The sequence below is a fragment of the Plasmopara halstedii genome (assembly GCF_900000015.1).
Source record: "Plasmopara halstedii genome assembly, contig: Scaffold_650, whole genome shotgun sequence".
Taxonomy (NCBI): domain Eukaryota; phylum Oomycota; class Peronosporomycetes; order Peronosporales; family Peronosporaceae; genus Plasmopara; species Plasmopara halstedii.
The window spans coordinates 850,890-866,822 of record NW_020187567.1 but is presented as its reverse complement, the minus strand read 5'-3'; the positions used below and the strand labels follow the sequence as shown (position 1 = coordinate 866,822).

The 15,933-nt window shown below is 43.6% G+C and overlaps 5 protein-coding genes across 5 annotated transcripts in view; 4 read left to right on the top strand and 1 right to left on the bottom strand.

Annotated features, from left to right (window-relative positions):
* Positions 1 to 1,120: 1,120 nt before the first annotated feature.
* PHALS_12815 (DOWNSTREAM NEIGHBOR OF SON) lies at positions 1,121 to 3,257 on the top strand (the record flags this gene model as incomplete). The annotated part of the gene is made up of 6 exons (XM_024728442.1): positions 1,121 to 1,183; positions 1,250 to 1,350; positions 1,416 to 1,650; positions 1,706 to 1,788; positions 1,866 to 2,674; positions 2,740 to 3,257. 6 exons carry the CDS (start codon positions 1,121 to 1,123, stop codon positions 3,255 to 3,257), a joined length of 1,809 nt encoding a protein of 602 aa, XP_024578919.1.
* A 2,302-nt stretch (positions 3,258 to 5,559) lies between these two features.
* On the top strand, positions 5,560 to 6,068 carry PHALS_14637 (uncharacterized protein). Its single transcript, XM_024728441.2, has one exon. It carries the CDS (start codon positions 5,631 to 5,633, stop codon positions 5,919 to 5,921), a length of 291 nt encoding a protein of 96 aa, XP_024578918.1. The 5' UTR covers positions 5,560 to 5,630; the 3' UTR covers positions 5,922 to 6,068.
* PHALS_12814 (uncharacterized protein) lies at positions 6,067 to 6,966 on the top strand (the record flags this gene model as incomplete). Its single annotated transcript, XM_024728440.1, has 1 exon — positions 6,067 to 6,966. One exon carries the CDS (start codon positions 6,067 to 6,069, stop codon positions 6,964 to 6,966), a length of 900 nt encoding a protein of 299 aa, XP_024578917.1.
* Positions 6,967 to 12,850: 5,884 nt separating this feature from the next.
* Positions 12,851 to 14,308, top strand: PHALS_12813 (uncharacterized protein; the record flags this gene model as incomplete). The annotated part of the gene is made up of 1 exon (XM_024728439.1): positions 12,851 to 14,308. The coding sequence occupies one exon, from the start codon at positions 12,851 to 12,853 to the stop codon at positions 14,306 to 14,308; it is 1,458 nt and encodes a 485-aa protein (XP_024578916.1).
* Positions 14,309 to 14,410: 102 nt separating this feature from the next.
* PHALS_12812 (hypothetical protein F443_03822) overlaps positions 14,411 to 15,933 on the bottom strand; it is a gene marked incomplete at both ends in the record, with an annotated part of 7,267 nt that continues 5,744 nt past the window's right edge. The window contains 7 exons of the mRNA XM_024728438.1: positions 14,411 to 14,474; positions 14,540 to 14,631; positions 14,703 to 14,840; positions 14,906 to 15,258; positions 15,373 to 15,571; positions 15,634 to 15,845; positions 15,901 to 15,928. Coding sequence (XP_024578915.1) covers positions 14,411 to 14,474; positions 14,540 to 14,631; positions 14,703 to 14,840; positions 14,906 to 15,258; positions 15,373 to 15,571; positions 15,634 to 15,845; positions 15,901 to 15,928 — 1,086 coding nt within the window. The remainder of the gene's footprint in view (positions 14,475 to 14,539; positions 14,632 to 14,702; positions 14,841 to 14,905; positions 15,259 to 15,372; positions 15,572 to 15,633; positions 15,846 to 15,900; positions 15,929 to 15,933) is intronic.

The following is a 15,933-nucleotide window of genomic DNA, read 5'->3' as shown; positions in this document are numbered from 1 at the left end:
GCTTTTCGTAGCTAACCTGCGTGATAATTTGTCGCTGCGGCGGCACGCTAACTCTCTCTGAGAGTCTTGGCGTGCGTCCAAAAATTTATTTGGATTCGATCACTTGGACTTCGATTCGTTTGAGGCGTTTAAGCAGTTCAATACCAGGTTGCTGTATCTCAGCTACATGGGTTTGCTGAAAAGTTGATCTATTTAAAAAAAAAACCGTTTCGCATCAAATTAGCTTGTATGAGTGGGGTCGTGACATGGCTTCATTATGCTCACGAAGGTGTTCGCATTACTTTCGGGATAGTCAGAGTGAATGGATACTGCAATAGCTATAGTCTGAATAAGATCAACATCGAAATCTATCTCATTTCAACTTGGAGCAATCCAATTAATAGGCTCTCGGTTCAGCATGAGGGTGGCGCCTGACTTACCCATCCTCTATGCATTAACTGACGGGGACTCTGGGAGTCGATGCTCTGTATGTGCTGGGCACACGACGGTCCCGTTGCATCTGGTAGCACTTGCTGCCATCTTAAAGACCAAGTCTAGAGAAGATTGTATCTTTACTGAATTTGATATGTTTACGTGTCTGTTATCGGGACGACAAGACACTCTTAATCATCAACAGGCGTGTGTAATCTTGTGGCATTTGTGGAGCACATGCTATTTCTCGGTCCATTTAACGCTGTACGGTTATGCTGTGACTATTGTGGGCTGTATAAAGTATTTGCAAATGATTGCTAACGGGTTCATCTCAGTGATATTTTTGGTGAACACGACACCCCGACTTAAGATTTTTTTTACTACAAATTGAAAATTGCCAATTGAGATCTCAATCACTACTATTTGCGCCTCTCAATTTCCCCATGCGCATTTATTGCCAAATCCTTGTCAGTCTACTCTCTGAAACGTCAACAATGCCTCGTAATGCCATTTATGTTTCATTTACGTGTTGCATGACATGCATCGTTTGATGTCCATAACGTGCTCTCCGGCTTCATACAGTCTAAATAAATTTCAATACCGGTTTGAAGTAGTAATTGTAATACAAAAACCGATCGGTATACTGACGCAAAACATTGTTAGTCTTGCGGAAGGCGGAGCTGCGTAGGAGCCCTCCATGGAATTCAAAATGGGTGAGGGAGAAATACATAGCAAGCGCAATGAAAAGAGACTTTTACCAATGGAACTGCGGGTATGTGACGACATTAAATGCTCGGTATTGCTGGGAAATCGACTGAGAATCGGAATTGGTTGGTAGAAACGCCGTCGAGCCGCTAAGTTGCTAGGTATGACTGAGAAAAAGGCACGAGTGATTCCAAAAGCTGTCATTTCTTCTTCACCAATACCAACATCCACCAGGTAGATGACGAATAACAGATTGTACAGTCGAGCGATGTAATTCTGATGACTTGTTGTCTCATTAGTTCCGAAGAAGTTAAGAAAATATCGAATGACAGTTCTGACCAAGTGATTTCGACATTAAGCTCAACATTAAAAGCAGTGAACAATTCATCAACGGTGCAAAAGTCACCTCGAGTAAAGGCGTCAGCAGTTTCATTCTCCACACGTTTGCATTCGCTTTATAACTCGTCCCTTTTAAGTAAAAAAGCACAGAGACGACTGGTAATTCCAGGTTCAAACGTCCCGCATAAATTTAAGGTAAGCAATCTCTTTTCATCAGTACCAGATCGTATGCTCACATCTCATAAATAAGGTTGCAGAGTTGCCATTAGATGCTGTGCCCAAAACGAAGTTATCGATTCTAACCGCAATGCCATTTCCTTTTCAACGCACGACGTACGTCACGATAAATATCGCTGATATCCGTTTCAATAGATTGGATTACTCTGACAATTTTGGGATGACGACGTCAGCTCTAAAGTGAAGGAACAGGCATTGCGAAACATGATGATGTGTAACGGGGCACAAAGCAGCCAACAAGTCAATTCTCAAAACACAGCGGTGCGATGGCAACAAGCATTGCACTATTTCGCATACCCTGCAACCCAAGTACCGACTTCGATTTTACAAAATCGAGCCTCGTCAGTGAGCACAAGTGAATCAATACTGAGTAGCCTTAAACGTGAGCATCAACAAGATGAAAAGACGTTTTTCACAACGCGCTGGCACACTTGGCAGAGAGCATTCCACGACGTCTACATGAATTTTCGTCGCCAGTCTTCCAGTACTATCAATAGTGATAACTCGGACGTCTCATTCTATCTCCGCTCAAACGAATTTGTAGTACACTTCATTTACGAAATTGCCGGCTGCGGTGTAACAAGAGGCAAAAATTCAATCATCGATTTGTGTCGGCAGCATGATGTAGCAAAAGAGTGCACTCAAACTTCGTCTGAAAAGGTCAATGTTGGTACATTTCGTGCTGTGATGTCGCAGTCCAGTGCAAGAATCCGCAAGATGCTACACCATCTCAACGTGACATACACGATGCCGTACATTAGAGAAAATCAGACAGAATGCGAAGTTGGTGAATTTCACTTGCTAGAAGAAGAGTCCGATGCAAGTCGGAATGGAAACAACGATCGAGGTAGCTACAATGACATTGCACCTGTGACCAGCACCTCCACTATTTTAAAGAATTTGCATGGTGCCGACTCGCTGTTGCTTTTCTACGGCCACGATGCTGTCCATGGACTATACGAATTTCTCATCAATCGTGCTCGTACGTATAGTCTTGCTAGTATACATGCTAACAAGTTTCTAAGCTCTCCGTGTGTTCTGTCACAGCCATGTCAAGTCAAGACGTGCCCGAATTGTATGCATTGTTTCCGTTTGCAAATGCTTCCATTCAAAGTTTGCGAGCACTTTCGTTTGGCCGAGTTGAAGCCATGGCGACCAGTTTGGTATCTGAAGAAGATCAGGCTTCACGATCGGCAAAACTGTTTCGACTGGAAGTCACAGGTTTCTGCTTCCCTTCAAGTATCGCAAAGCTGATAGATGTATTAAGAGACGAGTGGGAAGCAATCCATACATCATATGATAATGTGGAAATCCAGACAGGAGACGAAACTAATCAAATTATACTACGTACATACATGGAGGCCATGGCAGGTGCTGAGCGTCTGAACGCAGTTAAACTGGACGAGCAAATTGCAAGCGGCTTTCTCAAGAAAAGCCGTAATCAAGAAATGAATCACAAGCGTCAGCAAGCATTGGAATTTTCCAAACGACGCATAGGGATGACTATTGCGACGAAAATGGAAAGTCACTACAACATACAGACGACAGTCCGAGCAAATGTTTAATTATCTACTCTCAACTTTTTGTCGCTCCATCAAAGCTTCACTGTAAGATTACGGGAAGAGAGTTTTGCAAATCGCATGAAAACTATCGATAGCATCCGTACTGTGCAGGATTATGTCAAAAGCAGCATGTTCGCTGCATAAAATGCACAGATATCCATCATCACCGCACACTTGTGATATTCGGACGATGGACTATTTATTACTGCTTTTACAGAGTGAGAGATGCTTCGTGGTTTTCCCATGCTGGTTCCATACGCACGTCCGATGCCAATGCAGATACAGCACGTTCACCGGCACCAATCATGTAGAAGCTGTACAGTACGTGTAGACCTCGGCTCTAGCCTGGTCTGTTTTATGACGACAGTCGACATATCTGAAAGAAATATAGAAGCGACTAACAAAAGGTGTGATGTAGCTGTGTTTCAGTCTTGCGAAATGAGACAAAGTTCAAAATAAAGTGTAGAATAAATTTTGTGCAGGGGCTCTAGCGACAACAATGTTGACACCTGAAAGCTGAAAAATATAGAATCACGTTTATGGGCGGTCATGATTTTTATCAAGCACATACAAACATTATATGTACCGCATGGTATGCGTGGCTTCTCACGCGATAAAGGAGCTATTTACCGATGTTCTTTCAACATGGATGATGAGTTGTATAGTACATGCACCAAAGCAACAAAAGAACAATAAGCGCTTGGACATTATTTTACATCCGCCCACCACGTTGTAATGATTCCATCCATATAGCAGACGCTCAGAGCAACTATGTCACAGCGATATTCCGTCGACAGCTGTACATAAACCAACAAGCAAAGCCTAAGAGTTCACCTCAACAACAATTCTTCAAGTTATGGCACGCTTCGACCATTTTTACCTCAGATATTCATCTGGTGCTGCAGCCACTAGCGACAGAAAGGCCTTTGCTGTCAATCCGGAACGCGATTAACAAATACTGACTGTCGATTGTCACTTGGGTACGTGACGCGTTTGTCGGGTGTGTTCGACACTGCTAGGATTGACGTTCGACAGGCTTCGCCCGTACTAGACTGAACAGCACAAGGTGGACATCCGGTATCCATCTTATGGTGGAAATTACTCGTAATAGCAGTCTGGTCCAAAGATGAAGCTGCCAGACTTCAAACGGCCATTGAATCGTCTGCTGCGCATATTTCGTTTCAAAACTTAGAATTTTAAGCCAAATGATATTCTCTTATGACTTGATAAAAGGCCTGAAGGTTAGTTTCAATACTTCATTTCTGCCGCTTCAAGATCGAGTATGATTGCAAGGGATACGCCACATCGTAAACGCCCCATTGTTCGCTTCACTGACGACTGAAAGGCAGCGAATTCATCGGAAAGTACAATGCATTGCTCAATTGGTAGCATTGCGCGATGAAAATCTTCTGTCCGGATTATGTTGCGGCTAAACACGCTGCTGCTTGCCAGTGTCGTTGTGGTGCTCTTTCTTTACCTAAAGTTTAAGCAGCTCGAAGAAATGTGATACCACAATCAAATGCAATATGGTATTTGTTACAGCAATGTTCAAGAAGATGCTCTGGAAAAGGTTACGAGTTGAAGACTGCTTTTACAGACGTGAGAAACGTACTGTAAAGGCTATAGCAAAAGAGTGGTTTTATATGTTTACTTGAGAGTCACGTATTAGTATTTTGGAAAGTATTTCAAAAGCATTTTCGTTAAAGTCAAGGAATAGGCTTAGCTTTAACTCAGGATTTTTTGTTGCTTCAAAAAATAATGTCTCAATATATAATACCGTAGTTAGGGCTGTCAGTGTTCTTGTAAAATCTTGGACTCAGTATAATGTAAGAATTTGAAAATTCTCGGAGATCATGAACCTTCTACTTTGAGCTGATATGCCAGCAAGAGTGTTCTTATCATTACTGTAAAATGATCAATAACAGGGCAATACAAGTGAAAATTATTCCCACACATTATTCACCGATCTATGAGTACATATACAGAGATTAAATCGAACATTACCAATCGTGTAATGATTGTTGGCTGTCTTCAATGCATGAAGACTGTTTAACCGAATGTTGTTGAAGAACGCTAGAGCAATTGCCGATACGGGTTATTGTTAGGCTTCCTGCAAGGATGCAAAGTGAGTAACATGTGTGAGCGAAAGCAACTTATAAGTTTATCATAAACGGATCAGCAGGATATTTAAACTGAATTTGCATCGCGTATGAGAAGTCTTCGCTCTTCTAATTACATTACTTTTCTTCTTATTATTGTATTAAGCTCTTCGCTATCGAATCATTAGATAAATGTAGACGTTAAATTTGCATTTTAGGGTAAGTCTTAATAAATCTTATTCGAACTCTGTAAATACGGACCTAGAACCGCGAGCTAATGAATATGAGCATAATTCCACAAGGCCATTTCGTTACTGCCCTGACTTTCTCTCAGGCCATACGTGATTTTCTTTATTCAAAGGCGACCCCATCTGAGAAGAACAAGTTGACGGCAAAGAGAGGCGCGGCTTACCACGCAGGAAAGTATACAGTTTTATTGGCGGATAGCAAAACGGGATCGGCCACCCGTCCACCGAGACCTTTTTATCATTGTCGTTTTCTCGACTTGCAGCAGCGAGGAAACGCGGTCCATGGGGATCATCAAATGGTTCAGTCTCTTAAGATTTAGCTGGCTACGTAGATGTCGTACATGCGGCGTACGCGGCTCCAAATGCCTCTGTCGTCACCCATCGCTCGCGCTCGAGCATATATTCTTTCTTGAAGAGCGCAAGAATAAGTTCGGCGCACGTAATTTTAGTCATATCAGCGACACTATGGTGACAACTACCAGTACCATGTTTGTTAGTAGCACGACTGGTACTGGCACGACCAGCAGTACCTGCGGGTCTACAGTCGTCATGCGTGGAGCTGGGTCATCAGTCGATGGCGAAGTGAACCCTACGGACTACTATTTCCAGTCGACAGTGTCCAACCCGTTGTCATCTACTACATCTGACGGCAACGGCGAGCTCCTGACGCCCCGTATGGATCAGAAGACCATGAAGCAGCTTCGCACTGGTGGTCATAATAATTTAAACAGCTCTACGGTCTCGGCTACAGATGACGTATCCTTTAAAACCCTCATTCGCAAGCGATCGACTCGTATGATGTCGAAGGCAAGACATAATGGGGACACAAATATGCAGCCTCCTCTGAAAGAGATTGCTACAGGAGAGTACGTTTTGTTCCCAGAAGAGATGCAACCTGTATCGCTGCCACCCCGTCCACAGCAGAGGTCGATTATGTCACAAAATCGAAGACGGTCGCGAGGTCCGAGCAAGAAAAGTGTCAAGATGACAACTATTCGTCAGTTAAACAAGGAAGAGCCTGGTGTCTCGTTTCAATTCTATGGCCGTAGTGGTGTGCCACCAGCACCAGTTTCTACCCTGTCGTCGGACGTCAGAAGCAGTTGCAGCACGAATGACTCGTTCATGAATGGCACTCGCTCAATTTCATCCACGCGTGTCTCGCAGTTTTCTGATCGTGTGAGTCTCGAGACAAACCTGGGATCGCTGAACCCACAGTCAAATCTCGCAAACGCGGGACATTTCATTGATGGTGGCTTTACCCCTAGTATTCAAGAAGATGAGGAAGCCCAAGCGTTGGAGACACTTAGCGGCTGGCTACAAGCATCGTCCGTGTCGACACAAGACTCGTTTATGTGGTCGCGTTAATTATATATGTGAGAAGGTAAAAGCCCAGTTTTGATGGATCATGATGGAGAACTTCTTTTTTAGCCATGAAAGAGCATGTTGAGTGTATGGAAGAAGGCCCGCATCCATAAGGCGGGTCGATAATTTAATATTATTGTGCGTGATGTTAAGCTTATTGATTGTCTCGTGAAGTTTGTAAGTTGGAAAAACGAGAATGAAAAATTAAATATTTTTCAGCGTAGCATGATATTTTGAAACACCTCTGCCCCATGTATCAAGACGTCTAAAAACGAGACACTTGAAGATCTCTTTAACGTAACTTATACGTTATCTTGGATAAGGATGTTGCTAGTAGACTGAGCACCCATGCTGTTAAATACCTTAGTGTGAAGTCCAGAACAAAATGTTAATTTTGTAGAGAAAGTATCAATTGTACGTTTGCGTGCGTTTAATGGATGACACATCATTGCTTGCTTGCAACGTGCTACGAAGAATTTAGCGCTTCTGCGTCAGCGGCCTTGAGCTGATAAAACGTCCATGATTGACTTGGTTTGATGACATAATATCCGGTCGAGATCTATAAATTTTGAATTTTTTGTCCAAATTTGAAAAGCACAACTAATTCCAGCAATAACGAAAGATGATGAAGCTGCATACGGGCGGTCAACGTGAGCCCAATACTTTTGGATCTATTGTTCAAACGTGAGTATATGCTTGCGCCATTGCCAATTAGTGCTGTTACGGTGCTCTAACTTTTGAAAAGCTATTCCGCGCTGGAGATGTTCGTGCCCTAGACACTACTAACAATATATGTCTAGTCTTCTCCCATGACCACTTCATACATTGAATACTTCGCACATATCATGTCTGGGTACTCTAATTTTCAAGCATAGAGTTGTCGACTAGCACTGTAGCCTGTACGTTCCTGCTTACACTATATGACATTGTCTTGGAAGTACAAAGGATGAGAAGTTTTACTAAATTCGAGATCGGGGTCAATAGGAGAGGACACACAGGCTGATAGCCTCGCGCAATACGTTTAAATTTTTTTATATAGGTATCACAGCACCTCGCGTAGAAAAGGCTTTGGCTTCGAGAATTCGTGGTAGTAAATGTAAATGTACAGAGGACGCTTAACCTGTAACTGCACGCAATGTATTATGGTATACGTAAACGATACACTGTTGACCCTCGGACGAAGTGCAAAGCTAATTTGTATGTTCCCAACTTTATCTGACATCTTTTGCCTGTTGGTTTCACAAATTCTGGCTTTTAGCCACAAACGTCTCGCACTCGATGCATGCCCGCTCAATGTTGTCGAGATATGATCCTAGATTTGCTACATAGTGTAGTCAAGCTGGTATCAGCACGTCAAATGGTGCCGATGATTCGTTTATCGGGTTACCATGCGTTTGCACAGAAGAATCTTTGACTCAGCGATCCGAATTATTAGAGCACAGACATTGGGCTCGTAGGTTCCGCCCGCGCAACGGGTTGGCTGTGTGTTGCCCAGAAGATGCCGTTAGCCATTGTGTTGGATATAGAGACCCGCATTTTACAGCAAAGATTCCGAATTTCGTACATGGCGCATTGCACAAAAGAAAATCAAACAAATGACTCAATTTGCCCCAGAAAGAGTGCGGTGATCGCGACAGACGCACGAAAGGCAAATCTCAGTGAGAATACTGGCGTGGTCTCGACAAGAATATTCGCAGATACTTTCTGAGTCCTGACCAAACACCATCGATCTCACCTGAAAACACACGGCCTCAAGGAGGAGGCGCTCACTGCGCTCACTGCGCTCAACCACGATTCAAGTACTTCGTACCCAAATCCACCGGCTGGATGTGTTGCGAAATTTCTAAGTGGGGCTAAGGACGAAGTCCAGCCCGTCAGCACCAAGCAGAACTTAGATGAGATTACTGCAAGCGCAAGAGCATGCCGACTCGTGCAAAATTACAATGCGATTATGGCTTCAAACCATCAGAAGTTGATCACTGCAAAAGTGCAGACTACGCCGATGTGCGTGTAAATCTTCGGCTTGCAACCAGAGAGAATTGAGCACGATAAAGTCGCTCCGCCAGCGCTTTCCAAACCCACAGACAATCTTTCCAAGAGTGCTGTATACGCTTTGTACAGCAGCGGGAAAAGAAATCTTTATCCTTCATGAGACGTTTATCGTGGGTACTTGAAGCCGACAAGAGTGCTGATAAGTATCAGACTCAATTCGTGCACTGGGCGAGGAAACCACACGCGGTAAGGCTTTTCAAGCCAGCTTTAGTGAAGCGGACATCCATCTGGATCGTCGACTCATACATCGCTTTGTGAAGTACAAAGCATGACGCAATTGCCCAGGTAGCAGCCCATCTGCTTCAATTTCTGCTGTTCAAAGCACCGCTGGTAGATCAAGACATCTGTAATAGCTACCGACCGCGAGTCATAATCATAGCACGGTCGATACCCACACACTAGTGGAACTCCGAGAGAGATAAAGGTCGAAGGTGTAACAAAGAGAAAGCGGCTACGAAAAAAGGCAATCTTGCCGAAGCGGAACTGCAAATTCTCATAATTTCCGAATGTGGGTGTCCGTTCACTTCGCCATTTACCGGTAACAGTCCTTGTGTACCGGCCAAACTACTAAACATTTCACGTGAAATTGGGTCACACTTGATTATTAAGCAATGCCAAAGCCAGATCTTGGATTCTATCGATGAGCTTCGTCACCGCATAGCCTGGCTTGAGGTCCGACCAGCGGCACAGAACCGCGTTACTGTTTTGAAGCAGAGGGTAGCTCAGCTATTGATGATGGTGGCCTTAACATATGGTAGTAACGGGATCGTGATATGGTTCCACCAAAACCACAATAAACTCTAGATATGGTCGCACTTTCTTTAGGATATTTGGAAAGTAAACCAACCTTTTTTGCTATGATCATCAGCTACCTAACGTAGCGTGGCCGAAATTATAGACCGCAGTTACTGCATGTGTAGGTAGGTTAATTGCATTCAATATTATATTTTGCTCCACAGCATATTCGAATATGTGCTGCATTTGTTTAGCACTAGTCCCTCAATTGAAACGATTTTTGAAAAATATTACTCGAATTGCGCTGATCACTGGCTCCAACCGGAATTCTAATTGAAGAAATACTGTCGCCGGTCGATAAGAAAACGTTGGTATCAAGTCTGAGTACGTTTTATGCAATGAACGTACAGCGACTTTCGCCATGAATCAATGACTAAGCTACTTTGCGGTTGTGTATACCCCAATGATTAAGAATTCTAAACAGTACACCTTTCGAGTCCACATGTGCAAAGCGGTGAGTTGAGCCGCTTTGCACATGTATATATATGCGTCATCGCTATATATGACAATGATTTCAATTCGGTCGTTTGATTAAAAAGTCTTGGGCAAACAACGGTACGATAGATTTTCATTCGATCAATGCAAAAGGAAGTTCCGGAAGGTGGCGAGCCGCAGTATGCATTCACACAAATCATGGTTAGCCGCAAACCACAAACATGAGATCATCTTATTCATTAAGAACTGTCCGAGTATCACTTTTGTTTGCGATTTGATTGCTGACGTGATATGCCGGCAAAATAAGTACACGTATTCAAGTCAGCGCTCAGAACATCAAAAGTTTAATGTTGCTCCCCACTAAAAATTCATCAAACGTTTAATTGAGTCATCTCAGTTAAAATAGTTCACTACTAAGATGTTTCGAGCCATTTCAAATGCAGGTATGTATTGATATAGAATATATACTTTTGCATTTATGTCATCGGATGATCTGGCTGTTTTTTAGAATGGCGCTTACGCTTTCAAATTAATATCATGGTCTCGTTAGGACGCTTAATTCATTCGTCAATATGTATCTGTCAGTGGGCCAGTTGTATTAGCGTAGTAGACCTCATGAATGCTTCATGATACTGTTAAACCGAATGAGCACGAGCATACTATTAAAATGTTGCGCTTAAAATATCAGTCTCCGTGCCGACAGCAAGATCTGTTGCATCAATCAAGTCTTGCTTGACACTAAACACTTCTGCTCGCCCCATTCGATCAAGTCGGTTTTATAAGTCTAGAAGCCGAAATATCTCCGGTTCGCTCGAAAGCGATTTATTGGTGAACCTCGTTGGGTAGTCAAATAGATTGTCTATCACGGCCAAAAAAAAGAACCAGTCTGTTTCATTGTACTTCATACAGTAACTTAGTAATTTTGACCGAGAATCGAAGGACCCCCGTCAACAAGGGCACGTGTCGATCCTGCCCTTGTGTACCAGTATGAAATTGCCCGACGGCGATATCCCAGAGCGTCTACATTGTTCAGTAGGCTGCCCGTAGCGAGTAACCAACAGCGATAATCACTTAAGCTTCATTAGTCAAAACATTCTGGCTATGTGAGCGTTTTTCTGCCTATAACAATCCATGTTGCTCTGTATCGCATCAGAACGACAAATGGAGTTGCAAAAAAGAGCCGCGCTCAATACTCTTTTCCTCAAATGACGAATCTCTGAGCTTGATCCCAACGGTTGACTTGGATAGCTCTAATTGATCGAAGGCATTGTGAGACAGTATGGACGATCCAGTCATCCTTAGGCGTTTTCTAAGATAAAGCCAGGTCTTTCCTAACAGACCCCGCTTACTTTTAGTCCCGACTGTTTGTAAACTCTCAGTTGAGGGCGGGTGACTTTCTACAACGGCAGATGAAACATCTGTGGGTGATACGGAGCTGCTTAGCATCTTCTCTTCTTCCTCAGCATGGCTGAAGTACATCATCCCTTGCGCGCTCAAAACGCTTAAATTCTTATGACTTCATCATGCCCTCGCGGCAAGAAAGCTGTTCTTCGCATTAAATGCGGTGCCGTTCGCTTTGTCAAAAGAGGTACGGTGATTGTCGAATTTCTCGGTGCGAGACAGTCCCATTTGGAGACTCTCCATGAAATTGACAATCTTTACCGCGACTGGGTCTGACACCACCTGGTCTATTCTTGCCTCATTTACGGGCAGAAAAGAACTTCGAGCGCGCCCAATCGGCCTGATTAGGCAGTGTGAACAAACATTATTGACATCTGTCACTTCAAGATGTCTCACGTTGGAATTGCCTATTTTAGAAAGGTATTGTGAGTTAGTGCCCATTCTCGTGCGCCCGACGCGCTGTGGCTCCGTTTGGAGCAAGGCCAAGTCAATGGATATTTCGGCTCTAATTAACCAGTGAGAGAAATTATCTCCGTCCCAGCCCTGAAAGTGCCGTATGCTTAACATCAGCAGATTCACAGTAGGACACACCTGTTCTCTTGTTGTCGCTTAGTTAAGGGGCTTACAGCGCAAACCTAAAGCTGGTGAGCGCCTCCAGGCGAGTAATTACCGCTTCCGCCTTTTAAGCTTCCAGTTTCCCGACCCCAATGGGACCCAAGATAGAATTAAGCTTGTCAAGCTAGTTTATTTATCCTGGGGAGAAGTATTCGGCCATGATCTCAAATAGGATACAGTTGACCCACGACTCGGTCGTTGCATTGACTACAAGTACCACCAAATGCACCGGAGCTGCCGTGCCTTTTGCTTGGCGAAAGGTTTGACTCTCAGACGAACGCTAGGAGGTTGGGTTCGTGCGGCTCTATATGAAGCGGAATCGAGACAAGCATGTATTTGTAATTATTTCTATTTAGAATTCATTTATTTTACTTTTTCTTAAGAATATCGATAGTCTGCAACTTGGGATTGTTCACATGTGTATTGTGAATTTTGTACAATTGTAATCAAGAAAACTGGAGCAAAATATTCACAGTTGCCACTTGCTTTGTGTACCAAACATACAATATAAACAGACAAATTTGCATATGATGTGTTGTACATTACGCTTCTCCTCCGCCACGCATTAAACTATACACTTGTCCTCGTGATGGCTGCTACATCCTCGTCAGCCGCCGTATCTGCGATGGCACAACGTGCTTCGCAGCAATATCTTGAGTGTCGCCGTAGTGTGACGGCCAAAGTGGATGAAGTTAAACTGCTAGACGAGCAGATTGCCGCTGTATTTCAGCAAATTTCGGCGCTGTCTGAGGCCCCCGAGGGGCAGGAGGACTTATCCGACGAACAAAAAGCCGCAGCCAAAAGTATTGGCCGTCTTGAGGTCGTCCTGATCGGTGTAGAGGGTGAAGAGCCTGTACCAAATGCTACGATAACTGTTGCTTTAGATCCTGAGTACGAGGCTGATGAGTTCGAGACCGTGGAGGAGGTCGACGAGAAGAAAGATATTGTAGTCACGGACGAGCATGGACATGTGGTAGAAGATGGCCAAGTTTCGGATGAAGATGGCGAACACACGCCGCGTAAACTCAAGACGACCACAAAAATCACGCGTACCATTGTTAAGAAGCGCGTTAAGAAGGAGAAAGAGCCGGTGGTGCGAACGATAGCTTGGAATGCCCCTCTTAAGTCAGATGAAGACGAGGTGACTGCGTTGACATTTCCTGCTTCGTTTGTCTTTGATCCTGTGCAGTCGCGAGAGGCGATTGTGATTATTACGGTCGCTGCGGCTTCGACGGAAGATGATCAAGAGCCTGATGTCCTTAAAGAAATTGAGATTCCAGTCTCATCTCTGTTTCAGGATCATGTGCTGAATAAATGGTACACTGTTGGTGATGAGGAAACAGAGGATGAGCCTACTACCATTACAGAGTTGGTAGAGGAAGTTATAAATGAAGTTATTGAAAGAGACGCAGCCACGGAGAAGAGTGACGATGTCGACAAGGTGGACATTTCAGAAAATACTGAGTCGCATGAGAACCCTGAAGGATCTAACGAGGAGAAAAAGCCTCAAGATGCTGAGAAAAATGAAGCATCTGAGAAAATGGAGGGGATTGAGACGGTTGAGCAGGATAAAAAGACAAATGGCGAGGTTGAAAGTGCTGAAAGGGTTGAAGAGGATGTCAAAGAAGTTGGGCAGGAAAAATCGAAGTCGGTGAAAAGTCGGTTCCAGGTTAAGGTGAGCTTTGCACTATCTGAGGCTGAAAAATTAAGCACATCAGTAGTCGCCTTGTCGAAAAAGAAGCAGGAGGCCGAGGCTCAGCTGCAAGTTTTGGAACGTGAAGCGTCCAGCTTGCGTATTAAATACGACCGTTTGAATGCAAGCCAACGTCAGATGAGCGCTTCCGGCCTTTCGAAGCCCAAGTCTAGTCTTCTGACCAGCCGTTTTGGCGCCGTCAATGTCCCTGTACAGCGCAAATCGTGGTACCGAAGCTCTTATGAGCGTGCAACTAGCTTTGCTACGAAACATCAGCAGCTACTAGTTAGTGTTGCTATGTTTACCGGAAGCGTGTGTCTTTTCCACTACAACGGCGAGAATCTGCTAGCCTAAGCATTGGAAGTAAAATGATATTATTCCTTAACAACTAATTCATGCACTTTGCTTGCAGAACAGAAGTGCAGTTGCTAGATACAAAGTTAATATCACGAAGTATTAAGAAGGAAAGCAACCTCCACAGTCCTCGAACTTTCGATAACCAACATAGTCGGTGATAAATCTGAGATCACAAGCAAGTTCGTAAAAAAATCTTTTTCTTCAACAGACTAAGAAAGACACTGTTACCGAACGACTCCGTGTCCAAGTTTGCAACGCTGCAGGTCCTGCCAGGTAATTCTGCCAGGACATATTGGGGCCACCACGTCAAATATCTGCATCTACGTTATAATGTTTATATCGTAAGTAAAGCGTTTTTTTCACTCGGGAAATCAGGAAATAAGGTACAAACCCGCAAACGATCGACAGTCGGAGCGTCCTCCCTTCCTTCATGCGCGAAAATTTTTTCGAGCAAGCTTCGCAGAAAGTAGTCGAGAGTGAATGCATCGAGATACCCTTGCTTTTGAAAGTCAAGCACACTCCAGAAGAACTTATGAGAATCCAGCACAAAAGTGTCAATACATATTCTTCTTTCAATGAGATTTTTAAACTCACACGAAGTGCTGCGGCTGATTCTCGATCGCTCATTATTAGTGTGAAGTCCAAATAGGCATGATAATCCAGTTCATCGTTGAATACTAAGACTTCAGCAAAAACTTGCGTCACAAAGGCATCTGTCAGATCATGAGTAGGCTCATAGCCTGTTGAATTAAACGCTCGCTTCTTTCCATACTCTTTTAATTCAATCATGCTGAGCATTCCATTGCTATCCCTGTCTAATTGAAGATATTGCCGATGTATGTTTCGAATTCGTTGTGGAAGAAATAAGTTCTTTTGAATATCATATCGCTCACGTAGCGTTTTATCCATCAGACGATAAAATTCGACAAAGCGGCTACAGTTCACCACTTGATGGATCGACAATCCGACAGCACGGACATGGTGCACACCATGTGGCAATAGCAACATGCGCACACAGATAAGAATATAGTACTTCAAAAAATCGTTGTCGTTCGATATACCTAATTCATGGCTTGAGGCTTCAATCATTTCAGTTATTAGACCGATATACGATTTTTCTGACAGCGTTTCATTTTGAATTCCGCCTGGTTGAGCGGATCGTTCATGAACAAAGCGTGCGACGCGCAATAACAGCTGCAGTTGGTGAATGTACTCAAGAAGTGTGTATCCGTTCACATTTTCACTTGTGTCCTGTGCAAACTAAATAGCGATTCTGAGTATCTCAACAACACTTTTTCAATTCTAGAAGCGGCTTATTCTACCATGAGAAATTGTGATGAAGACAACATTGCACTCAATATTGCAAGCAAAGAGCGTGATTTACACCATGAACCTTTCGAAATCGACCTGTAGTCGTGGTATGATAGCATTAGTGACATCTGAAGATCGAGCAAACGATCGACCTCGACGATTCCCGTTTTCTTAGATCGTTGCTTTACTTCTTGCTTTATATCTGGCGATAACTTAGGGTCATCTAGTAAAAGGCAGAATATTACTTTTACAATGTCTACAAAGGGAGTAATGCTTACATGCAAATGAGCAAATGTACTCTACTAGCTGCG